Source organism: Setaria viridis, chromosome 4 (genome assembly GCF_005286985.2).
Source record: "Setaria viridis chromosome 4, Setaria_viridis_v4.0, whole genome shotgun sequence".
Taxonomy (NCBI): Eukaryota; Viridiplantae; Streptophyta; class Magnoliopsida; order Poales; family Poaceae; genus Setaria; species Setaria viridis.
The window spans coordinates 7,853,327-7,878,604 of record NC_048266.2 but is presented as its reverse complement, the minus strand read 5'-3'; the positions used below and the strand labels follow the sequence as shown (position 1 = coordinate 7,878,604).

At 47.7% G+C, this 25,278-nt stretch overlaps 3 protein-coding genes and 1 non-coding gene across 4 annotated transcripts; all 4 read left to right on the top strand.

Annotated features, from left to right (window-relative positions):
* The first annotated feature begins 947 nt into the window (after positions 1 to 947).
* Positions 948 to 2,365, top strand: LOC117854145 (uncharacterized). Its single transcript, XM_034736444.2, has one exon. It carries the CDS (start codon positions 1,041 to 1,043, stop codon positions 2,235 to 2,237), a length of 1,197 nt encoding a protein of 398 aa, XP_034592335.1. The 5' UTR covers positions 948 to 1,040; the 3' UTR covers positions 2,238 to 2,365.
* A 3,400-nt stretch (positions 2,366 to 5,765) lies between these two features.
* LOC117851479 (transcription termination factor MTERF8, chloroplastic) lies at positions 5,766 to 7,241 on the top strand. Its single transcript, XM_034733305.2, has one exon. The coding sequence runs from the start codon at positions 5,883 to 5,885 to the stop codon at positions 7,068 to 7,070; it is 1,188 nt and encodes a 395-aa protein (XP_034589196.1). The 5' UTR covers positions 5,766 to 5,882; the 3' UTR covers positions 7,071 to 7,241.
* A 7,424-nt stretch (positions 7,242 to 14,665) lies between these two features.
* LOC117853387 (uncharacterized) lies at positions 14,666 to 17,948 on the top strand. The gene is made up of 2 exons (XM_034735762.2): positions 14,666 to 14,895; positions 16,387 to 17,948. Exons 1-2 carry the CDS (start codon positions 14,666 to 14,668, stop codon positions 17,594 to 17,596), a joined length of 1,440 nt encoding a protein of 479 aa, XP_034591653.1. The 3' UTR covers positions 17,597 to 17,948.
* A 3,884-nt stretch (positions 17,949 to 21,832) lies between these two features.
* TRNAW-CCA (transfer RNA tryptophan (anticodon CCA)) lies at positions 21,833 to 21,904 on the top strand. The gene has a single exon. It is a non-coding gene; the product is annotated as a tRNA-Trp (tRNA).
* Positions 21,905 to 25,278: the final 3,374 nt, after the last annotated feature.

Below are 25,278 nucleotides of genomic sequence, written 5' to 3'. Positions count from 1 at the left end.
ATAGCTTGAAAAAAATAGTAAACGAAATATGGTACTTACTGCATTTACATTATAGCAGGAAAATATGAAGTGAAAATGATACTCTGTCGCATTTATAAATAATCAGCAAAAAGAAGGGTAAATTATACTCTATCGATTCTATACGATAATGTCATACCATTTGTAATTAGTTTAATTACAAAACTAATTACACAGATGGAGTCGAATTCGCGAGACGAATCTATTAAGCCTAATTAATCCATGATTTGATAATGTGGTGCTACAGTAACCATTTGCTAATGATGGATTAATTAGGCTTAATAGATTCGTCTCGCGAATTAGTATAGGGGTTCTGCAGCTAGTTTTATAATTAGCTCATATTTAGTCCTCCTAATTAACGTCCGAACATCCGATGTGACCCCTTCTAAAGGTTAGTACCTCACGTTTAAACACCCCTAAGTCTCAGGATCGTACCAAGTTTCAGAATCTAGGATTGAGAGAAACTAGATAAGTATCGCATATGGAACTGCAAGGACTCTTTGGAAAGTTTTTTTTTCCTCTATACCTGTTCAACACATTGGTACTTTTTCCCTGAACGGTTTGATGTACTTAACCAAGCTAAGCGATCATGTATCTCAAAATTTGCTGAATACCCTACAAATTGCCTGTATTTCTTTGAAAAAGCTTGTCAAATCTACACAATCAAGGAACCAATAGACTCGAATTTGCTGTGGAAACTAATTCTACAAATTTAGCAGCTAAACTTTGTATTAAAAAAAAAACAAATGCACCCGTCTCTGTGCGCCTGTGCCCGTGGAGGCGTGGAGCTGCTGAGGCGAGAGATTCCACATTCCAGAAATCAGTAATGCAGCTAAGTGGATCTGCGGGCTCAATTTGCAGCGACATCTGCCCAGGTGGCCCAGGCGAACCGGTGTGGGCCTATGGGGCCTAGTGGGGGAGTGGGCACTTCCGGACTTGTTTGTTGAGCAGTGGCGACGGGCCGTGCTGCTCCTGTCACTGCCGGCGAGACGACCTAGCGCCGCCCCTCCGCCGCCGCCATCATGCTGCACCTCCGGGATCGCATCCTCCCTCTGCTCCGCGCCGCGTCCACTATCCACCCCCGCCCCTGCCTCCTCCTTTCTACTTCCACCTCCACCTCTCCCGCGCCCTTCTCCCTCGAGCTCGAGGACTACCTCGTCGCCGCCTGCGGCCTCACCCCAGCCCAAGCCCGCAAGGCGTCTCAGCAGGCATTCGATGAGGCAGCCAAACGATCAAGGAAACCAATCGAGGAGTTCTCCTATCCCCGCCTCAACTCCGCATCGAAGAACCCGGACGCCATCCTCGCCCTGCTCTCCGGCGTCGGCCTCTCCCGCGCCGACATCGCCGCCGTCGTCGCCGCCGATCCGCTGCTCCTCCACTCCTCGGTGAAGACCGTAGGCCCCCGCCTCCTCGCTCTCCGTGACCGCCTCGGTCTATCCCCTCCTCAGATCGTTCGCTTCCTCCTGGTCGGCTCAGACGCTCTCTGCCACGATGTCATTCCCAAGCTCCAGTTCTTGATCTCCTTCTACGGCTCATTTGAGCAGGTCCTGGTGGTCGTAAAGAGGAGCAACAGCCTCCTAAGGGTGGGTCTTGAGAGTGTGATCAAGCCTAATATAGCTTTGTTTCGTCAGATTGGTGTTCAAGATATTGTCCAGCTGTGTTCAAACACCCCGCGGTTGCTTACATTCAACCTGGAGCGCCTGAAGGACTGTTTGCTGCGGGCGGAAGAACTTGGGGTGCCTCGCACTTCACGGATGTTCAAGTACGCGGTGTCTTTGGTCGCCGGTAATTCCAAAGAGAAGGTTGCTGCCAAGCTTGAGTTCTTTAAGAGGACTCTTGGTTGTTCTGAGGCTGAGGTTTCCATTGCAATGTCCAAGGTGCCAACTATTTTAGGAATCTCTGATGAGAATCTTACCCGCAAGATAGAGTTTCTAGTCAATGAGGTTGGAATGGAGCCACAGTACATTCTGGAAAGGCCTATTCTGCTTGGATATAGCTTGAAAAAGCGTCTGCTCCCACGTCATAGGGTTGTGAAGGCCCTGCAGGCAAAGGGATTGTTGAATAGCAATATGAACTTGTTTTCATTGGCTGTAATTGGAGAGGAGGCTTTCAGATTGAAGTTCGTTGACTGTCACAAGGACTCTGTTCCTGGCCTTGCAGGTTATTATGCCACAGCTTGTGATGGTGATGTGCCCCCTGAAGTCCAACTATTGTCCTGAAATATTTAATATTCTTGGTATCATTCAGGTGGATTGTAGAATTGCAACCCATGCTCATTTGTTGTCCGTGATACAAACTTCCGAATTATTGTTTCAGCAATATAACTACTTTGATTGTTGACTTGTCATTGTCCAAGTTTTTAGCTGTGGTTATCTATATGGCATTGGTTTGAGTTATTCTAGAGACTTGTTGTACGAGTATAGTCACTTCTTCCTAACACAGGACTTGCATATCCTCAAGGTTAGCTGTTCTTCTTCTTCAGCAGAATGGTCATTTTTATCGTACTTAAGCTACGAGTAATATGATAGTGTTAGCTTCCCCTTTTCTCTAACCATGTTTGTTAAAGTATGTTTTCATCTGAGCTTATGTTTAAGTACCGCACACTACTTTTTTTTGAATGCCCGTATCTCACACTAGTCACTGATACTTCCATGAGGTTCCCAATTTTTTGTATTTTCTGAACGAATTGCTTTCATGTCTACTGTTGTTTATCTTGTACATTCGTTCATTAATGACGCTTGACTAGGTAGTGGTCAAAATCTCTACAGAGTTGGAGCTCCCTGTGAGACACTTGCATAATGCTGTGTGTAAAAACAACTAAGTTTTCATACTTTCTCTGAAATGTTTTTAGTCCAATTTGCTCAACCTTTGCGAAGATTATGATTGTTTGTTTGGCCTGAAGGGGATGAGTTACTAATAGTCAGAATAAACCATCGGTAAACTGTTAATGTATTGGTGTTGCCTTACCGAACTCACGACTCGGTTACTGGTATGACTCCTGGCTACGTTCTTGAATTATCATATTTGGTTTAGTTATGAACTACAACAAAATTATTGAGTAGGACAAGTTAATATCATATTTGTTGGAGGTCTTTGATATAAATTTGGAAGATTTTGCTGTACTATTTTGTATAACAGCCTGGAGAATATCACCGCATAATGGAGACTGGAGAAGCAGAGGACACACGCATAGGAGTTACCGAATCGATAGGTGTTTTTACTCATTATGATTCAATTTGGAGGTTCATTAACTGTCACAAGAATTCTATTTCCTAGTGTTGCAGATGCTATTCGCAGCTTGTGCTGGTGGTGTGCCCTCGAAAGTCTAATTTTAACATCTTTAAATGTTCAGATCCCTTTTTTCATTTTTGGCAGATGGTGGAACTGCAACTCACGCTCATTAGCAGCTGGTGCAGGGTTATAGGTTATGTCAATTCTGGTTTCTGCAATAGAATCACTAGTGATCTCTGTACGCTCATAGTCGAGGTTTAAGTTTATCTATGAAGAAACTTGTTTGACATTTCTGGAGCCTTACTGCATGTGTTCATTAGTCAGTTCTGCCTAGCACGTGGCCAAAGAGTATGCTTAACTTAGTTGTTCTTCTGGGGATGAGTATTTTTTGTAGCACTTAAGCCAATTGGAATTTGACAGTCTTCACTCTCTGCTTTATCTAACCATGCTTCCTCAGCATGTCTTATTTCAAGTTTTCAACTGATGTTTTACTTAGCTTGTCACAGACACTTCTTTTGGCTGAATGGATAACTGATACTTATTTGCGTAGCCTCTGTGCATGATGGATAACAAAAATGGGTTCTTTACAAGCATTTTTGATTTCTCATGCTATGCATTTTCTGGGTTTATGGAGTTCACATGAATACATGATATGTGTTCAAGAACTTGTTGAAGTGTGTCCTAAGCAGGCTCACAGAAGCTGCTGTTGGCACATGCTTCCTCTGTTTTCGAGCTGCTTGTGAAATCCCAGATCTCCGGAGAACCCCATGTTGATTGTTTGATTGAAGTGCGGGTGCAGTTGCTATCCATGTTCTGATATATTCTCCTGTTTCTAATTTTCCATAGTTCACTTGCAGAAGCAATACATCAGATGGGCCAATCACAAGCGTTAACTTTGTACGGGTTGTTTGTGATAAGAAGAATCTATCTCCATCCATAGCATGTATGTTCATTGTATGTTTAAGGCTATAAAATCTTGTTTGCCTTCACAGTCCACAGTCACTGATTCGAAGATTCGAGTACCAAGTTATGGAAATGTGTTTGTGTGGAGACTTCAGACAGTTTTCATGATGCCTTCCAATTTCTGGTTTTTCAGTCACTGTTGCTTTCCTTGTCGAGCTTTTCTGTCAGTTTTGGTTTCCTGTGTGTCCCATGGATGAGATCATCTGGACCAAGTGCAGTGCCAGCAGTTCAGTGCCTTCGCCCACCCTCTCATGTAATTTAATGAATGGAACGTCAAGAAGTAAGAACGTCTAGGTTCCCCGGCCGTGCTGCTTTGTGCTTTCTTGGAGGTTGTTTGGATTACGAGGAGCTAAACTTTAAACTTTAATAGTGTCACATCGGATGTTCGGATGCTAATTAGAAAAACTAGACATAAGCTAATTATAAAACTAATTGCAAAACTCTGTGCTAATTCGCGAGATGAATCTATTAAGCCTAATCAATCCATCATTAGCAAATGGTTACTGTAGCATCACATTATCAAATCATGGACTAATTAGGCTTAATAGATTCGTCTCGTGAATTATACTCCATCTGTGCAATTAGTTTTGTAATTAGCCTATGTTTAAAATTTCTAATTAGCATCCAAATATCCGATGTGATTGATGTTAAACTTTAACAAGGTGTTTCCAAACACCCCTTTAATCTAGACTTGCATCTGAGCATGATCTGCTCATTAGATAGAAATCAAAACAAATTGTGTTGGCTCTCAAGGTCCACGGCGAGGAAACGCCGGAGGACAAAGCTTCCGGCCGCCGATCCTTAGGTTAAGGCCTTGTTTGGTCAAATTGGGAGGTGCCAAATTACTGTGCTGGCACTGTAGCACACTGTAGCGTTTCGTTTGTATTTGTGAATTATTGTCCAAACATTGACTAATTAGGCTTAAAAGATTCGTCTCGCAAAGTACAACAAAACTGTGCAATTAGTTTTTAATTTCATCTACATTTAGTACTCCATGCATGTACCGCAAGTTTGATGTGATGGGGAATCTTCTTTTTGCATAGTGCTAAAATTGGGAGTTGGGGTGAAGTAAACAAGGGGTAAGGCCATGTTTAGTTACTCCCCAACTCCCAATTTTGACACTATGCAAAAAGAAGATTTCCCATCACATCAATTGCGGTACATGCATGTAGTACTAAATATAGATGAAATTAAAAACTAATTGCACAGTTTTGTTGTACTTTGCGAGACGAATCTTTTGAGCCTAATTAGTCAATATTTGGACAATAATTCACAAATACAAACGAAACGCTACAGTGTGCTACAGTGCTGGAACAGGAATTTTGCATGGCCAACTTAAACAAAACAAGGCCTAAGATTCCGCAACGACATCCTCTGACTTCTGCAGTCAGGACCTGTTCGCTGCAGCTATTTCCATCCTCTGACCTCTGTAGTCTCTGTGATCTGATGAGCCACTTACGGGTGGGGTCTCATTCCATTTTCTGTATATGGAGCCACCACCACCACGTCGAAACCACCGTCACTTTTGTTTTCTCTGGAATCCAACTGGAGGCCCAGCCCATTACACTCGTTTTCTTGGACCGCGCCGAACCCGACCCACGCGGCCACGCCCATCACCTACCCCCTCCTCGGCGACGCCGGATCGCCGCGCCGCCGCATCCGCCGCCGCCATGCTGCTCCTCCGGACGCGCCTTCTCCCTCTCCTCCGCGCGGCCTCCCGGCTCCCTTCCGCTATCCACCACCCCGCCTGCCTCCTCTCCACCGCCGCCGCCCCATTCTCCCTCGAGGACTACCTCGTCGCCGCCTGCGGCCTCGCCCCAGCTCAAGCCCGCAAGACGGCGAAGAAAGCGTTCGATGAATCATCCCAAGTTTACAAGAAGGCATTCGAGGACCTCGCTTGGTCCCGCCTCAACTCCGCCTCCAACCCCGACGCCATCCTTGCCCTGCTCTCTGGCGTCGGCCTCTCCCGTGCCGACATCGCCGCCGTCGTCGCTGCGGACCCGCTGCTCCTCCGCTCCAAGCCCAACAACATCGGTCCCCGCCTTTTCGCTCTCCGTGACCGCCTCGGTCTGTCCGCTCCTCAGATCGTTCGCTTCCTCCTGGTCGGCTCACGCTCTCTCCGCAACTGCGACGTTCTTCCCAAGCTCCAGTTCTGGATCTCGTTCTACGGCTCATTTGAGCAGGTCCTGGTGGCAGTAAAGAGGAACAACAGCCTCCTACATGTGAGCCTTGAGAGGGTGATCGAGCCTAAGATAGCGTTGTTTCGTCAGTTTGGTGTTCGAGATATTGCCCAGATGTGTTCAAACAACCCGCGGTTGTTAACGTTCAGCCTGGAGCGCCTGAAGGACTTTTTGCTGCGGGCAGACGAACTTGGGGTGCCTCGCACTTCCCGTATCTTCAAGTACGCGGTGTCTTTGGTTGCCTGTAATTCCAAAGAGAAGGTTGCTGCCAAGCTTGTGTTCTTGAAGAGGATTCTTGGTGGTTCTGAGTCTGATGTTTATACTGCAATGTCCAAGATGCCAAGTATATTATCAATCTCCGAAGAGAATATTACCCGCAAGATTGAGTTTCTTGTCAATGAGGTTGGGATGGAGCCTCAGTATATTCTTGAAAGAATTGTTCTGCTTGGATATAGCCTGGAAAAGCGTCTGCTCCCACGACATAGGGTTATGCAGGCCTTGCATGCAAAGGGATTGTTGAATAGCAATATGAACTTATTTTCATTGGCTATAATTGGAGAGGAGGCTTTCATATTGAAGTTCATTGACTGTCACAAGGACAAAGTTCCTGGTCTTGCAGCTTATTATGCCAAAGCTTGTGCTGGTGATGTGCCCCCTGAAGTCCAACTATCGTCCTGAAATATTTAATATTCTTGGTATCATTCAGGTGGATTGTAGAATTGCAACTCATGCTCATTTGTTGTCCATGATGCAGACTTTTTTTGTTTCAGCAATATAACTACTCTAATTGTCGACTAGTCATTGTCCAAGTTTTACCTGTGGTTATCTATAAAGCATTGGTTTGAGCTATTTTAGAGACTTACCGGCTAAAGTCACTTCTTCCTAGCACATGACTTACATTATCCTCAAGGTTAGCTGTTCTTTTGCAGAATGGTCATTTTTATAGTACTTAAGCTACTAGTAATATGATAGTATTAGCTTCCCCTTTTCTCTAACCATGTTTGTTCAGTATGTTTTCATCTGAGCTTATGTTTAGCTACCTCACACTGTTTTTTTTAATGACCCCGTATCTCACACTATCCACTGATACCTCTTTGAGGCTCCCAAACTTTGTATTTTCTGAACGAACTGCTTTCATGTCTACTGATGTTTGTATTGTACATTCCTTCATTAATGACGCTTGACTAGGTAGTGACCAAAATCTTTACAGAGTTGGAGCTGCCTGTGAGACGCTTGCATGATACTCTGTGTGGAAACAACAAACATTTCATACTTCTCTGGACTGTTTTGAGTCCAATGAGCTCAACCTCCGCAAAGAATATGATTGTTCGTTTGGCCTGAAGGGGATGAGTTACTAATAGTCGGATAAACCATTGGTAAACTGTTAATGTATTTTTTTTTGAACGAAAGGACACGAGATTGTGTCTATTTCATTGATAAAGAGGGGTACAACCGGCTAACCGGACAAAAGAGAAAAGGAAGCAAAAAAAAAAAGGACAAAAAGGTATTATTATTATTATGTATACGCGAGAAGGCCCGCTAGGTCTCTCACCCCCGCTGCTATCCAAAGGTTGGCTGAAGATTTGATTTCCGCCATTAGCGATGGCACCGTAAAACCATGATGACGGAAGATTCTAGAGTTTCGTTCATTCCATATCTCCCACATAATAAGGAGGGTGAGGCTTCTGGTCGCTTTATGCGAGATTCCTGTTGTAGATGTGATATTGGTCCACCATTCTACGGCTGTTGTGCTGTGTTTCCATTGATCAGGGTGCAGATTCTCATGTGGTAGCCATTGGGCTACTAGTTTCCAAATTCGTTTTGTGTATCTGCACTCGGCTAGTAAGTGATGCGCAGTCTCCATTGTGCATCGGCATAGGGTACAAGTTGGTGTGTGGTCCCATCCACGTTTTGCTAGTCTGTCCGAAGTTCAGACCCTGTTTTGGAGAATTAGCTAGGCAAAAACTTTGCATTTTGGTGGTGCCCAAGGTAGCCATACAGATGCCAGGTTAGTCGCCGTCACTCCTCCTAAGAATTGGGCCTTGTAAGCTGAAGCCGTAGTGTACTGACCGCTCTGGGTGAATTTCCAAGTAATTCTCTTCTGTCCTCATAGCTCGGATTTAGTTCGTACTGTTGGATCAGAGTCCACAGTATTATGAACTCATTCAGTTGGGTACTTGTGAAGCCTGTTGTATGCTGAAGGTCTCTGATCCACTCGTTATTTTGGAGCACCTTGTGCACCGTCTTCTTTTTCCTTTTTGTTTTTGCATAGAGGTGTGGGGCGATGTCTTTTGGTCGCCGGCCTGCTATCCACGTGTCCTGCCAGAAGCATGTTTTATCCCCATTGCCGAGGTGGATCGTCGTGCATGCAGCGAATAGCAATCTATCCCGGTTATCACACGGTGTTTCCGTGCCGACCCATGTCTTGTTCGGAGAAGCCCATTCGTACCATAGCCATCTGATCCGGAGCGCCCTCGCGAATTTATCAAGGTCCAGGATGCCCACGCCGCCTTGCTCTTTCGGTAAGGTTGTCCTTGTCCAATTAATCTTGCACTTCCCCCCGTAAGGTCCTTGTCTCCCGCCCATAGAAAACGTTTTCTTATTTTGTCGATCTCCTCCAATACTTCTTTGGGTGTTTTGAGGGTCGTCAATGTGTAGACGGGTTGTGAGGATAGGACTGATTTTGTGAGGCATAGTCGGCCAGCCTGTGTGAGGTTCCTTCCCTTCCACTTTGACAATTTGCTCGCCACTTTGTCGATCATTGGCTGGAAATCTATGCGTCGTAGTCTTGTGACCGTTAGGGGGAGGCCCAGATACTTTATCGGGAAATTCCTCTGCGCGACCGGGAGATTGCGGAGCGCTTCTTGAATATTAGTGTTAGTGCAGCTTATCGGTGTGACGCTTGTTTTTTGGATGTTTGTCTTGAGGCCAGTTGCTTCACCAAAATTTTGCAGCAGGCTCATCAAATTTGTGACGTCTCGTGTGGTAGGTTTAATGAAGATCACCGCGTCATCGGCGTACATGGATGTTCTCATACGTGCTGCTCGGTTATACAGTTTCTGGAGTAGGCCCTTTTTCGTGGCGGCCGTGAGCAGGTATTGCAGTGGGTCTATTGCTAGGATGAACAGGAGCGGTGAGAGTGGGTCCCTTTGTCGGAGTCCTCTTCCATGTTGTATGTGATCCAGGGGAATCCCATTCAGTAAAATTCGTGAAGTTGAAGTGGTAAGGATAGCCGCAATCCAGTCTCTCCATTTTTGTGGGAATCCTCTGTGATGCATCATCGTGAGGAGGTAGTCCCACCGTACGGAGTCGAAAGCCTTGGATATGTCGAGTTTCATAAGCAGGGTCGGTTGTTTGCGTGTGTGGAAGTGGCGTGCCAGATTTTGTATGTAGAGGAAATTATCGTGGATGCTTCTTCCTTTGATGAAAGCGCTTTGGCATGGAGAGATTAGTTGGTTCATGAATGGGGCTAGTCGCAGGGCTAGGGTCTTTGTTATGATCTTCGCAATGGCATGGATCAAGCTGATGGGTCTGAAATCCGCGATGTCCTCTGCCCCTTCTTTTTTGGGGATTAGGATGATTGTGGCCTTGTTTAGTAGGTTCAAGTCAGCGCAGCGGGAGTTGTATAGGGAGTTGATTGCCGCCATGAGGTCGCATTTGATCGTCTCCCAGCAGGTGCTGAAGAAGAGGCCTGTGTATCCGTCAGGTCCCGGTGCTTTGTTTTTTTGGCATCTGTGAAATGGCCCGCCGGACTTCGTCTTCCGTAAAGGGTTATCGAGCGAAGATAGGTCAACGGCCGGCAAATTTAGTGCTGTCCAGTTTAAGTCTAGTGTTCTTATCGATGGTGCCTACATAACATGCTAAAAATGGTCTTGCACGATTTGTTGTTTGTCATTATGGGAAAAGACCCAACCATCTTCCTGACGCAGTCTTGTATGAAGTTCTTTCTCCTTCTACCATTTGCCTTGAGATGGAAGAATTTTGTGTTGGCATCTCCTTCTTTTAGGTATGTGATTCTAGAGCATTGCTTTTTCCTGGCTCTCTCAATGACCGCCCATCCCATGAGTCTCTGTTTTAGTTTTCCTCTTAGCCTCGTTTCAGACGCGGACAGTGCCCTGGTATCCTGTGCCTCATCGAGGCGTAGTATAACCTCCTGAGCCATATGCATCTTCATTCTTGCGTCAGATAGCATTGACCTGCTCCAGTGTTTTAGCGCCTTTGACGTCTCATAGAGTTTATGGCCCAACCTGTGGAAAGGTTTCGTATGGTGTGTCGGGGTATTCCAAGCAGAGGAAACCACCAGTTTAAAGTTTGGCAACCGTACCCAGAAGTTTTCGAATTTGAAGGCCATGGGGCGTCTGAGTGTGGCATGGTTGGTTATTAACAGGGGGCAGTGGTCCGAGTGGGATGATGACAGCACGTGTAGGAGGCAATTGTCGAAATGAAGGTCCCAGCTTTGGTTGCAAAACACTCTGTCGAGGCGAACAAGCGTTGGTGTTCTACGTGCATTGCTCCATGTGAATCGTCTATTTTGTAGGCTTATCTCCTTAAGGCCGCAATAATTGATGGCGTTTCTGAACCTATTCATAAGTCTCCGGTTGAGGTTCGTATTGTTTTTGTCTCTTGCGCGGTAGATTAAGTTGAAGTCCCTTAGTATTATCCATTTTGTGTCATCAGATGGTTTTAGCGTCCGCATATGTCGTAGGAAGGCTTCCTTTTCGGGTCGTCGCGCCGGGCCGTATACCGTGGTTAGCGTGAAGGTTGTCATGCAGTGTCGAATGGTTACCTCTGCCGAGATTGAGTATCTACCAATTGATACGTTCTGAATTTGTACCGCCATGTCATTCCAGAGCAGTAGAATCCCTCCTTTCGTGCCTATCGCCGGTTTATACGCAAAGCAGTTTAGTTTGTAGGCTCCTAGGAAGGTAGCCAGGGCGGAGTCTATCGCTTGTAATTTCGTCTCTTGTATGCACGTGATTTGGCACGGCGTCGCGTTCATCATATCGTGCACGGTTAGGCAGCGTGCATTGCTTTTACTCGTGTGATGTAGGCCGCTATGATCATCTGGGCGTTCATATTCGTCGGCACTTATGTATACGTTGTCATTTGCAGTTGCTATATGCGGAGTTAGATCGACGTGGGCAGTAGGCCCTCCTGATTGCATAGCGGTTCGTGGGTTCATGTTACACATAGTTGCCCGAAGGTCGAAGCCAGCAGGGCGTGCATGGTTAAAAGCTCGAAGGTCGCAGCCAGCAGGGCTTTGGAGTACATGTGACGATACAGATGGAGAAACAAAATACATATAGTGCTGGTGGACGCTCAAAGGTACTGTCACGGCCCTAAGCTATGGAGTCCCCATTAACCTGCTGCAGCTCTGCCACGGCCGTGCCTGCGTGGTTCAGCATTGCTTCCCCTAGCATGTCCGCGCCTTCGTCTTCAAGGCCAAAGATGGCCGTCAGAGCTGCCACAATGTTCTCAGGGAGGGGTCCTTGGAACATGGACAGGAAGTCACGGAGAACCTCGTCGATAGGTGCCATCTCGTCGTTGGTTAGGCCCAGCTTGCGACATAAATTTCTTTGCGCTTTCTCTGTCGCCGGGATGAGCGGCTTCTTTGCCAACCGCGCACTTCTTCTGACCGCCGTCATGTCGAAGGTGCGACGTTGTCGTTGGCGACGCAGCCCAGGCTCGTGTAGCAGCAGCGGAGGAGGAGTGCAAAAGAGGGAGTTTATCTCTCTCAGATCCGGCTCTCCGTCGCCCAATTCCATCTGTTGGGTCACCTGGGCGGCAGGCATCGTGATGGTTGGCCGGGCGGCCCCTGCCAGCATGCCCGCCCGCCCCCCCTCCCCCCCCCCCCCCGCTGCCTCGGCCGCTTGGGCCGGCGACACAATGATGAGTGGGGAGTGGGCCAGTGAGCCCCCCTGGGCAGAGTGGTGAAGATTCCCTTCTTGGGTCGGTCCCTGGCCAGATTGGACCGGCAGGCAGCCCAGCGGGGGAGAGAGGCCCATCGAGGCTCCCCGTCCCGTCGGCGTGCCGCCGTATGCCCCCGCACGGGCAGCATGCGCAAGGGCCGTCTGGTGGCCCAGCTGGGGAGGGTTGTGCGCCGCCTGTTTGGCTTTCATCTGGGCCGGTGGCCCGACAACAGTCGGCCCAGGTCGTTGGCTGCTCACAGCCGCCGCCTGGCTAAGGTCGACGCACATGTTGTCCAGCGCCCGCTCGATGTCAGCCACCGTCGGCGGCGGTGGTGCCAGGAGGAGGGCCGCCCGCAGAGTGCCGAAGACCTGTGCGAGCGGGATGGGCGCGGACCAGGCTTTTTCCCCCGAGCAGGTGTCGTCGAAGCCAAGGCGATCAGCGAGCCAAGAGATTTTGCGGACGACGTCGTCGGCGTGATGCTCCCTGTTCCTGGTGTGGAGAGTAAGACGGTTAGATGTAGTTGTTACCTGGTCGAGTGCCTTCATCGCGGCCGCCTAGGCCAGGAACATCGCCCATAGCTGAGGTGGGTCGTGGCTGTTCAGTTCCTGTGCGCCCAGTGCGTGGTGTCGTCCCTGTGGTGGCGCATAGGTGCGGCGTGGCGGGGATCTGGAACGGTCACGGCGAACAGCCTCCGTGCAGCCCCAGCAGGCGTCGCCGTATTTGCGCCCGTGGCCTAGGTGATCGTAGTCACGGTGGTCGTCGTCGTCGTCGTCGTCGTCCCCGCGCCGGGCCGGCCAGACAAAGTCGCGCTTGCAAGGTTGTCTAGCCGCCCGGTGCTTGGCGCGGGTCCTGTCCTCCTGGCGAGCATGTCTTCCACGCTCGCGTCCGCCATCGGCAGCGTCGTCATCCCCATATGCGCCATGCCCTCCGCCAGCGGCACCATAGGCGCCGCTTCGTCCACGACACTGATCTTCGGGTCTCCTCTCGCCGTGGTCGTCGTGGCTCCAGAGTTCGGGTTCCTGCGGCGGTCGAGGCAGCCTGGCCGGGAAGCGCGATCTTGCATCTGAAGGAGCACCATCAATGAGGCCATATCGCCATTCATACCTGCGCCGGATCGGGGTGATGTTCTCTGGGTTGTCGACAACTTGCTGGAGGTTGCGTGCAGCCGCCGTGTAGTCCTCCAGTAGGGGCATGTGGATGAAGACCTCGTAGCGGGCTCCCTGCTGCCATGAAGTGAGGGGAGGTTCTGCCGACACGGAGAAGGCGGAGGACTTGGTCGTCGGGCTGTGGACGAAGGCGAGCCAGACCTTCTTCGGGATCTCGCTTGGGTCCGCCGTCCACTCCCAAAGCTCAATGTGCCTGGAGTCCGCCGACTGGACGAGGTCAGTGACGATGTGTTGCAGAGCACACTTGTGGCCGATGATGCGCTCGACGATCTCCGGCGTCCAGGCGTGGCACGGGATGCCGTCGAGGCAGAGCCGTACCCTGTAGAAGATGCGGAAGCCGAGGGCGTGGGTGAGGCTGTGCCACGGGCGGAGGCAGATGTCGATGCCCCTGCCAGTGAAGCGTCCGTGGCGGCGAGCCTCCGCCGCCTGGGTCGCGTTGTCGAAGCGGATGAGGTATGGCTCGGGTTGGTGCAGCATGACGTTGACGTCGCCGGGGCGCAGCAGGAGTTCCTTGCAGATGAGCCTTGAGATGTCCCGAGCTCCAGCACCCGGTGGCAGATGCAATGCCCAAGGGACGAGAGCGCAGGCCTCCCATTCCCTCGTGTTGTGCTCGAGGTGGAAGGAGTCGGAGACGAAGACCGTCTCAACCTCCGGCCGCGTGTGGGGGTCACCAATGGCCATGGTGCAGGCTGTCTTGCAGCACGGCGGCGGCAGAAGGGAGGCAGAGGTGGGCGAGGTGTGTGGTGGAGCGGCAAGTGGTGTGTAGCTGCGTGGGCAGGTCGCCGGTTTGGGGCGTGGCGCAGTGGAGTCGGGGTGGCGGCCGGGGGCTCTGGGGCGGGGTGCAGAGGAGGAAGCCGTTTTGCAGTAGCGCTCCTTGTGGCCGAAGCGGCGGCAGCGGAAGCAGCGCACCGGGTCTCGGCACGACGCAGCTCGGTGGTCAGCCGCAAGGCAGATGAAGCAGCGCCCCGCAGTTACTCAATTGAAGGCGAGCAGGGTATTTGTTGGTGGCTTCCTTGAAGAGCTTCTGTAGCGGCGGTCACTTCCGCCGTCGCGTCGCGGCTTCTCGGGCGGCGCACGCGGCCGCGCCCTGCGGCGCGTCACTGGCTGCCACTCCTGTTGCTGAGCCGGAAGCCGCGTCAGATGTCCCGGTGTGCTGTACTTGGCCCTGGTCCAGCGCGCCGTTGACGCCACAACGTGATGAATGCGCCGCGGGGGAGTCGCATCACCGGAGTTACTACATCGTCCTCGGGTAGGGGCCCGGAGATCCTCTTTGACGCGGTGGGCGGATGGGCTGGTGGGGGAGTTGAAGGCTGCTCCTTTGACAACCTCCGCGTAGGACAGACTTTTGGCAAGGTAGCGCCCCAGGGCTTCTGGCACCAGATCCGCCACAGGGGGCCGCAGATCGGGCGATTGGACGCGCAGATCTGGTGAATCCGGCACCCAACCATCGTCGAGGGGCGCCGGCCGGCCATCGCGGGGAGGTGGTGGCGGGGATGGGGAGAAGAATTTCTCCCAGGAGGACCGCGCGCGCGGGGAGGTTGGGGGTGGGGGGCACGGCTGATGAGGTGGCTGGCGGGGTGGGGATCTGTGGAGGAGGCGTAGGGGCGAGGGGGCTCCCGTCATTGCCGGCGAGGGGCGGGGCGGTGATGGAGGGGCGGGGTTGGGGGGGGGGGGCGATTACTGTGCCCAAACACTGTATTGGTATTGCCTTATTGAACTCATGACTCAGTTACTGGTATGACTCCTGGCTACATTCTTGAATTATCATATTTGATTTAGTAATGAACTACAACAAAATTATTGAGTAGGACATGTTAATATTTTATTTCAGATATACAAGTTAATAACTGTGTATAGCTTTATGTCTATACAACAAATATGGTATCTGTCCTCCTTAATGACTCAAACTGTGAGCTATGCGCATTCCTCAGGATCCAAGGAGATTGGCATTTAAGACCTGGGAATAAGAATAGTTATTTATGATTTGTTCTGGATTACATTTTTGAAGAATAATCTAGGTTAAACCATGAAAGACATGACCCATGAATTTATTCTTTGTACTTCTGTACATACTATAGTTGTGCATATAGGTTCATCAATCAGTTTCCTTGTCTTATTTATTTATTATCATAAATGATTTACACAAGGAGGACTTTTTTAGTCTTGAGAAGGTGAAGCGAGATGTTTTCTCAGAAAATTTTGTCAATTTATCATAATAATGTTACTGTCGCCGGATTTATTGTGGAACGTTAACATCTACCTGATGTTCATCATAGGAACACAACTACACAAAGAGAAACTCAGGCCTCCACCTTTATAATTCAAGGGGCGGAGGTGCTATATCTGCTTCCGGTGCTGTACTCGATGATGCAACCGCTGATGTTCTTTCATAACTTCAGATGCACTTTGGTCTGGTTCTGGAACACTGGACCTTGCAGCATGTCCAATGTTTTGGGGGTTGACTGGCAAATTCGGCATGAGGATTGCAATCTGCTTTCGGCATTTGGTTGTGCTCCGTTCACCTGGAGCATCTTCTGCCCCGATGAAGGCCATTGGGGAAGAAGACTGTGGAAGGACCTGGATAGATATTGTATTTTCTTTGTTTCAGGTTCTCCGTTTATAATTTGGGAATGTAGTGTGCCAACTCATTAATCTAATTTCCCGTTCCCATAAAAAATGATGATCATGCATTAATTGGTTTACTTTGTTAATTTTTCTTGAATTTGTGCTTGGCTGAGGTTGACTCTATTCAGTTCATATAGATTCTTTTCTTTTGAGGAACTAGATAGACGGCAGAGTTCACCCACAGAGCTATGCTATACGGCTATACTCTTATCTGGAGGTCTTGGATATAAATTTGGAAGATTTTGCCGTGCTACTTTGTATAACAGCCTGGAGAATATCACTGCATAACGGAGCCTGGAGAAGCAGCTGATCCCCTGGCAATTGGCATTGTGTCCTGACTCCTGGACGCACCCAAAGGAGTTGCCGAGTAGTGATAGGTGTTTTCACTCTCCACCTATCTACCACCGCGCATGCCTCCTCTCCACCTTCACCTCGGCCTCCGCCGCCCCGTTCTCCCTTGAGGACTACCTCGTCGCCGCCTGCGGCCTAGCCCCAGCTCAAGCCAGGAAGACAGCCCAGAAGGCATTCCATGGAGCATCCAAATGTAGCAGGAAGGCATTCGAGGAGATCTCCAACTGCCGTCTCAACTCCGCCTCCAACCCCGACGCCGTCCTCGCCCTGCTCTCTGGCGTCGGCCTCTCCCGCGCCGACGTCGCCGCCGACCCGCTGCTCCTCCGCTCCTCGCCCAAGAACATCGGCCCCCGCCTTCTTGCTCTCCGCGACCGCCTCGGTCTGTCCGCTCCCCAGATGGTTCGCTTCCTCCTGGTCGGCTCACGCGCTGTCCGCAGCTGCGACGTCGTTCCAAGGCTCGAGTTCTTCATCTCCTTCTACGGCTCATTTGAACGGCTCCTCGTGTTCATAAAGAATCACAACAGCATCATATTGTCAGATCTTGAAAGGGTGATCAAGCCTAACATCGCGCTGCTTCGTCAGTGCGGCATAAGTGTTCGAGATATTGCCAAGCTGGCCAGGGTGCTTACCTTCAACCCAGAGCGTCTCAAGGAGGTAGTGCTACGCGCGGAAGAGCTTGGGGTGCCTCGCAGCTCAAGAATGTTCTATCAGGCGGTGTTCGTCGTCTCAAATATCACCAAAGAGAAGGTTGCTGCCAGGTTCGAATTTTTGAAGAGTACTCTTGGTTGCCACGAGAGTGAAATTGCCACTGCAGTGTCCAAGTTGCCAACCATTCTAGGAATATCTGAGCAGAGCCTTCACCGCAAGATTCAGTTCTTGGTCAATGAGGTTGGACTGGAGCCTCAGTACATTTTGCAAAGGCCTGCCCTGTTCACATACAGCCTGGAGAAGCGGCTAGTGCCCCAGCATTGTGTCATGAAGGTCCTGCAGGCAAAGGGATTTCTGATTAGCAATACGAGCTTTAACACATTTGCTCAATATGGAGAGGAGACTTTCAAATTGAGGTACATTGACAGTCACAAGGACTCTGTTCCTGGGCTTGCAGATGCTTATGCAACAGCTTGTGGTGGCGTTGTGCCCTCTGCAGTCTAATTTTAACATCGTGAAATGTTCTAATCCATTTCGTTTTCTGGGTGGATGGTGTAACTGCGACATGCGCTCATTAGAAGGTGTCGATGGTGCAGGCATTCTCAATTCTGCTTGCTGCAATAGAACTATTTGTGATCTCTGACTGCTAATAGTCCAGGTTTAAGTTATGGTTATCTATGATTCTATGAAGGAGCTAGTTGGCTTATTCTGGAGCCTTATTTTACATGTTTGTTAGTCACTTCTTCTGTCTAGCACATGGCTCAAGATTTTCTTAACTTAGTTGTTCTTCTGTGGATAGGTTCTTATTTTAGCACTTAATCTAATTGAAATTTGATAGCACCGGCTTTCCATTTTCTCTTACCGTGTTTGCTCAGTAATTCTGAAATTTTACTTATCTCACACCAGTCACTGATACTTCTTTGGGGCTTGTCTAATTCGTTTTTTGCTGAATGGGTTATTTTTGTTTCTTCTGATGTTTACATTGTACACTGCAGCAGTGCAGCTGAACTAGTACTTTCAAATAGTGGCTGAACTTGCCACTGAGACAATTGTGTAATCAACACAAGTGTGGTGGGCTCGTGTCCAACAATATATTCTTGATTTCTAAGAGCCTTTTTAGTTCCATGGAGTCATGGACCTCTGCACATGTACTCAAGATGGTTCTAATTGGTCTTAAGAAAATGGGACACTGACCACTGAAAAATATGGCAAGGAGTAAGGGAGAAGACTTCACATGAGAGTATGAATTTGTTGTTCTGGCATTTCCACATTATATATATATATATATATATATATATATATATATATATATATATATATCCCTTTTAATATGGGCATCTTACTTGGCCGCCTAAGGTTGTGCAAATTATTCTTTCAAATACAGAAAATTTATCTCTTCTACAAATAAATCTTATTCTCTCTGCTTTTAAATCATGATGTTCTTATTCATGTACCCCCTCCGTTCCAAATTATAAGTCATTCCAACTTTCTTGGAGAGTCAAACAATTTTATGTTTGACCAAAATTATAGAGAAGATCACAAAAGTTTATGGCACCGAATAGATATACTATGAAAATATATTTAATGAAGAAACTAATGGTACCTATTTGATATCATAAATTTGGTCAAACTTGAGATGTTTTGACTCTCAAAGAAAGTTGGAATGACTTATAATTTGAAACGGAGGGAGTACTTATTTAAAGCATAGGGAGTATTAGATAAGAAAACAAATTTTCTTAAATCAAAGCTTGTTTATTAGCATTTTGATTAGTCCTGTGATTTTGAGTAGTACGAATTTCTCTCAAAACATTTCCAACTTTTATAGCCTGAGCACGGTGGATAAGAAGCATTAGCTCAGAGTAGTCACTGATACTTCTTTGGGGCCTACCTAATTCGTTTTTTGGTGGAATGGATTATTTTTGTTTATACTGATGTTTACATTGTACTTCCCTGAGGCTGACCTAGTACTTTCATGTAGTTACTGAAATTGCTGTTAAGAGAAACTCTCTATGAAACAATTGTGTAAACCAACTGCTGTGGCCAATGATATATTCTTAATTTCTAACAACTGTATTGATTCCACGGACCTGTGCCACATACTCAAGATGGTTCTGTTTGGTCTTAAGGGGATGTGATACTGACTGCTGCAAATAGATAGCAAGTAGAAGCATATGACAGAGTACTAATTTGTTGTTCTTGCATTTCCACAGAGTATATCCCTTTTATACGGGTTACTTGATTTGTCCACCTAAGATTACCTGATTATGGAAATTGATCTGTCATATGTAGAGAACATATCTCCTCTGGACATAAATCCATTCAATAAGGAAACAATATGTTCTTAAATCGAACCTTGTTTATTAGCATATTGATCAGTCCTGTAATTTTGAGAAGTGGGAATTTCTCTCAAAATATTTGCACTTCTATAGCCTGTGCATGATGGATAAGAAGCATATTACTATTTGTGGATTTCCTTACTGTTTGTCATACCATGCATTCTGGTTTTATGGCAGCTCACATGATGTGTGCAAGAACTTGTTAGGTGTTCTCTATGCAGGATTCAGAAAAGCCGCTGTAACCACCGGTGCCCTCTGTTTTGAGCTGCATCTGAAATTCCGACCTGTGGAGAACTCCTTGTTCACTGTATGATTAAAGTGTGGTTGCTGTTTAAGTTTCGGAATATTTTCCATAACTCATGTGCAGAAGGCAGCAAACAGATAGGCCAAGCGCACGTTCAAATTTTGTATGGCATGTGTGTAATGAGAAGAACTGTCTTTATAGAACATATGCTTATTAGGGCATGTTTAATAGTGTAGACGTCAGCTGTCCGTAAGTGCTTCGTATACATCACACAGACGACAAAACAGACAGCTCATCCAATGGTTTGTCTATTAAGTTGTCTATAAATTATTTAATTCATTCATGGACTCATATTTTATGGGGATCAAGTATGAATTGGATCTTTAGTATTCTACTTTGTCTCTGATTTTAGAGAACACCGAGTATACTATTTGAGATAATAGCATCCTGTAAGAAGGATTATAATGTAATTTAATATTTTTATTTCATGTCCTTGTATGTCTAAAAGTATTCTTTGTGATTCTATCTTTGCCGAGGACTATACTTGTTAAAAGTGACAAATATCTCCGCACGGTGGACAGACTCGATCTCTGTGATCCTCATCTCTTTCTGTTGTCTCTCTCTTCTGCGCATCTCCGTGGTGGATTGGGTGACCACTCAGCGCGGCTTCTGGCGTCGACGGCACTCTACGCGGGCTGCGCAACACAAAGAACCGGTTTGGGTGGTGCGGCGTCGTCCGACGGGCCGTACGGGCAACACAAGCACCATGTGAGGAGCACGACGCGAGTAGGCTAGGTTTGCTGCCTTCGCTCGATTTTGCCAGCCTCAAGGAGGCTCCCCGCAGCAGATCTTGCGGAGCTGTCGTCTCCTACGAGCTCTCAATGCAACAGGCATTGTCCTGGCTATTTGCTATCCGAGCACCAGCCCCTTCCGTCGTGTCGCGAGGTGAAGGCTCTTTTCTCTGTCTTCATTTAATTACGTCCACATAGGATAAACGTGATGACTTGGAGCTTGTTTGAACTCCATTCATTTATTCCAAGATAATAGGAGTACCAAACTGTTTGTGTGGAGACTGCGGAAAGTACTGCTCTGGCTTCCAATTCCTAGGTTTTCAGAGTTTTTTCAGTCAACTGTTATTTTCTTGGTGGAATTTTCTGTCAGTTCTGGTGTCAGTTTCTACGGATGAGAGCGATGGCTTTACGCATGCAGCAGTGGACCAAGTCTCAGCAGCAGGGACGCAGCCAGGATTCGACCATAGGAGGGCCGAGACATCGAGTATAAAAACGATCTCATAATTTTTTTTTCATGAACTCCAATATAGCACGAACGAAGGTATTCTAGAAACGGCCCTATCGAACCATATATTTGATTGTATTCGTAGAACAACTTCTCCTACATGTTGCCATGCAATAGTGGATAGGTTGTATAACCCAAAGATGTATAAAATAATTACACAGGTGATGCTATTAATTGTGATGATTGATTGCGTATAGATGGGTTTGGTGATAACACAAAGGAAATTGTATTTGGGTTGATCTTGCTTCAAACTAGCATATAAAACATGGAAAATTAAAAGAAAGCTAAATGTCAATTATATGCTTTCTTAGAATACACGGTTTGAATCAATTGTTTTCTATTTCTTTATGCCAATGTCCCAAAGAATTGAGAGAAAATGATATTAGATCTTTAAGATATATGAGTACTAACTAGCTAGCTATTTGACTATGGAGATGGCCCTCACGTTTGCATTGGATATCAGGCCAGAACACAACTTGTATGGCCTCATGGGCCAGTAGGCTGGGCTGTTTGAGGGTCTTAATCCTGTTTTGATTAGTGAAACAGTGGTTTAGAAGCTCTCACGTGGTGGTGTGCGGCAGCATTAGGGGGGCCAGGCCCCTGCGCTCCCCGTTGGCTCCACCCCTGCTCAGCAGTTCAATGCTTTTCGCTCAGATCTCAGTCTCAGGATCGTATGAAGTTTCAGGTCTAGGATTGATACAGAACTGCAAGAAGATTTCTTTTCTGAATGTTCTTTCTTCTTCGGTTTTTTTTTTTTTTTGAATGAGCCGTCACGAGACGATGCCAATTTAACTGCTTCCGAGGAGTTCCGAGCGTAGCGTATCTTACCTATTAATAAAATAATTCGTCCCCTTACATCATCCGGGATCCGTGGCGCAATGGTAGCGCGTCTGACTCCAGATCAGAAGGTTGCGTGTTCGATTCACGTCGGGTTCAAACCCCCGAACTTAATCCGGATCACTCTTTTTTTCCTTAATTAAATCCTTTTTTTTTTCTTTTGACCTCTCAGCAGCAGGAGTAACTAAACCGCTATTTTACGCAAGAAATCTTTTGTTCTTCCATTCCATGCGCGCCAGGCTACTGGTGCCTTGCCACGAGACGGTGCGCCGGGTTCGCATCGCCGATCCATTCCATCGCGCGGGGCACCGCGCTGAATGCGCCGAAAGGCTCCGCGCCGAACTCCCTGCCGCCGCCGTCGCGACTCGCGAGTCCGGTGGTTCTTCGTCCCTGGACAAAACCATCGAAATCTGGCGACCGGCGCATCGAAAGTCAGCTGGAGCGTAGCTAAAGCTGTACGTGAAACCGAGCGCGACGCCGGTGCGGACCAAACTGAGAGTCTGTCCTCAACAGAAAACGGAGATGAGCACTTGAGCAGTGCGCCGCGCGTGGTCTCCCCGGCCGGCTGCTTGGGCAAAGCCACGTCAATCTCTCCAGAAAAAGAAAGAAAAGGCGGGCAGAACCCAAGGCTCCGGTTTGAAGTTGGGGCGATCTCGCTAACGTTGTCCGTCTAGATTGTTTGCCACTGGAGGCGGCCAGGCGGGGTTTCGGTGACTAGTTGTAAGGCTTGTTTTACCTTCAACCTGGAAGCAAAGGTACACTCCTATCTCCTAAAACATGCGATGATAGCTTACGTTATTCTGTACAGAGCTTACGCCATGTTATCGTTATGTGAGTAGTAAAAGAAAAACGGATGAGATAACACTGCACACATGGCTCGGCTACTTCCGGCGACATTTTACTCGTTCAGCCACTTATGCGCAGATTTCATGGCGGGTTGGCGACCTGGCGTGATAACGAGGTATGCGAGCAACAAGTTGGGGGCGAGCGCCAAAGCAAGGGGAGCGCTGTGGTGGTACAGATTTCACATGCCAAGGTAAAGCTACAACTTGCATTGGGAGAAGGATGGCGTCAACGCTAATGAAAGGAACGAATGGCGATGGGTAAGCAGGAGAGGGTAAACCATATGGGCCATATTTCGTTTTGATTTTTTAATTTCCTAAATATTATTATGCATGTAGACATATATTATATCTAGATATGAACCTAGAAAAGTCAAAACAACCTACAATTTAAAACGGAGGGAGTAGATGTTAATATTTTGTTCTGAAATAATATATAATTATGTACATACCAATGCAAAATACGAGTTCAATACTACTTCATCTTTTTCTAAATTTTTTGAAAGAAGCAGTACTCTTTTTCGTCTCATAAAAAGTAGCTGTAAGAAAAAAACAGCAGTATTATTTTATCAGAAAAAATCCCATTGCAGTTGCAGAATGCAGAGACCTGCAGTCCAGGCAGAAGAATCCGGGCGTCCATGTATATCTACCGGAAGTTGTTTAGAGCAACTCCAAAAGTATGCTAAAAAATTCTTCCCAAAATGAGGTATTAGATAAAAACATATCAGGTCACATTCTGCTAAAAAGCTAGCCTCCCGATATTTTAAATCAGGTCACGTCATGGCAGTCCGTTTTTTCCTCCGTCAAAATCAGCAGCCGTCTTGCGAAGCTGCTTTCGTACCTAGGGAAGGCCACTGCATCTCTTCAGCCAATGGACCAGCACAAGCTAAAAGAGCAACAGCCTTCAGGCGGACAAGCAGTCTCGCAAGCACAATTGTCAGATACAACAGTTGGGTTTACCCAAGTCACCTACCCAACGGCCAGGGTATTATTGTCTATTTAGATCGAGATCAGCAGCTACTATACTGCTAAATTGCTGTTCTATCAAGTTCGTCTTGTCATCAACAAGAATGGTCTTTCTCATCTTCTTCTGCTTTACTGCATCCTTTCTTCCCCTTTCCATCTCTTCTCCATTGCCAATCCACTCCTCAACCACAGGTGGGCAACAGGTCGTGCAAGATTTAGTCAGGTAGCTAAACTGTATTAATTTCTGAGACTAAATTATACCATCATCTTACCGTCAGTGAGTTTAATCTTCCTTGTTCTTTTACAGAAGCGTGAATACATCACAACACCGACGGATGCTTGACGGCGACTGCGGCACCGGCAACCCGGTGGACGACTGCTGGCGCTGCGACCCGAGCTGGGACGACAACCGGCAGCGCCTCGCCAACTGCGCTGTCGGGTTCGGCGGCGGCAAGAATGGCAGGAACTACACGGTGCCGCTCACCCTGCCGCCGCCGCCCCTCGCCCCGCCGCCGTCCCCCCTCGCCCCCCCGCTCACCCCGCCGGCGCCGCAGCCCCTCCCAAAGCTAGCAGAGAGATCCTTGCAAGTTGCAAACAAAAAAGGCATCAGTTTGATGGGATCCAGCACCTGCTTGCGCCGATTCACCATGGCGTGAAGAAGAGGAGCGACCTCGATGCGCCCATTGGCGGCGGCGATGTGGAGTGCGGAGAGACAGTCGTAGAGCGCGGCGAGGGCGTCGAGGTCCCCGAGCTGCACCGCGCAAAAGTAGTCATGCTCGTCACCGGTGCGGGTGCAACTGACGCCGTGCCCCATGGGGCGGCGGCTGGGGGGCGGCCGGCAGGCGCTGCCGAGCGGCCCCGGCGCGGCGGCCGGTGCTGGTGCGCGCGCCCGGGAAAAAAATAGGCGCGGGAAAGAGGTCGGGGACGGATTGGGGAAGCGCTCGCGACGTGAAAATATGGAGGGGGAGGTGTGTTTTTTTTCAGGTCGCCAATGTTTTGGGAGAATTTTAGGTGGACTGTTGGAGGTTTTTTTTTCTAAAGAAGGTATTAGGGTAAAGATTAGCAGCCTTTTGGAGTTGCTCTTAAGCGTCTGCACTGTAAGTCCAATAGTTATCAAAAACCCAGTTGCGCCTTTTCCATTCTGTTCCACAGTTACATGGACACGCCATGCGCCTCCGACCAGAATGCCCCATGCGGGTGTTTATTTTTTTTTTCCATGTAACACTAGTTCTCAACTGACTTCTTTGACTTTTTTTGGCATGTAGTTTGAAGTGGGATACTAACAGGTGGGCACTTACAACTTTTTTAATATAGTAATATGTAATTTTGACATGACAAGACACGTCTAATTAAAAAACAAAAGTGAGAATAAAATTGTTATTACACAAATTTGAGAACAAACAGATTAGTAATAATTAACTAAGTAACTTTAGGTGTACTTGATCCTCAACTAAGAAACATTAACCATAGTAAAAAGAATCATCTGCTCATGAAGAACTGGAGCACCTGTTAATAATAAATATATAATTATAGTAAGTTTTATAAATGTTGGGTTGTGGAAAAGGAATTGTTAGAACTGCTGAATATCATAACGAGTTTGACAAGATAATTGTTGAACAATAATAGGTTACATTTCTAAAATTGTTGAACCTAATGGAGAAAAGT

What these genes read in the sequence shown, in the direction of transcription:
- LOC117854145 (XM_034736444.2), top strand. Translation starts at nt 1,041, where the DNA reads ATGCTGCACCTCCGGGATCGCATCCTCCCTCTGCTCCGCGCCGCGTCC.
- LOC117851479 (XM_034733305.2), top strand. Translation starts at nt 5,883, where the DNA reads ATGCTGCTCCTCCGGACGCGCCTTCTCCCTCTCCTCCGCGCGGCCTCC.
- LOC117853387 (XM_034735762.2), top strand. Translation starts at nt 14,666, where the DNA reads ATGAATGCGCCGCGGGGGAGTCGCATCACCGGAGTTACTACATCGTCC. An exon ending in CGATTGGACGCGCAGATCTG is followed by an intron (nt 14,896 to 16,386) that starts GTGAATCCGGCA and finishes TGCATAACGGAG; the next exon opens with CCTGGAGAAGCAGCTGATCC.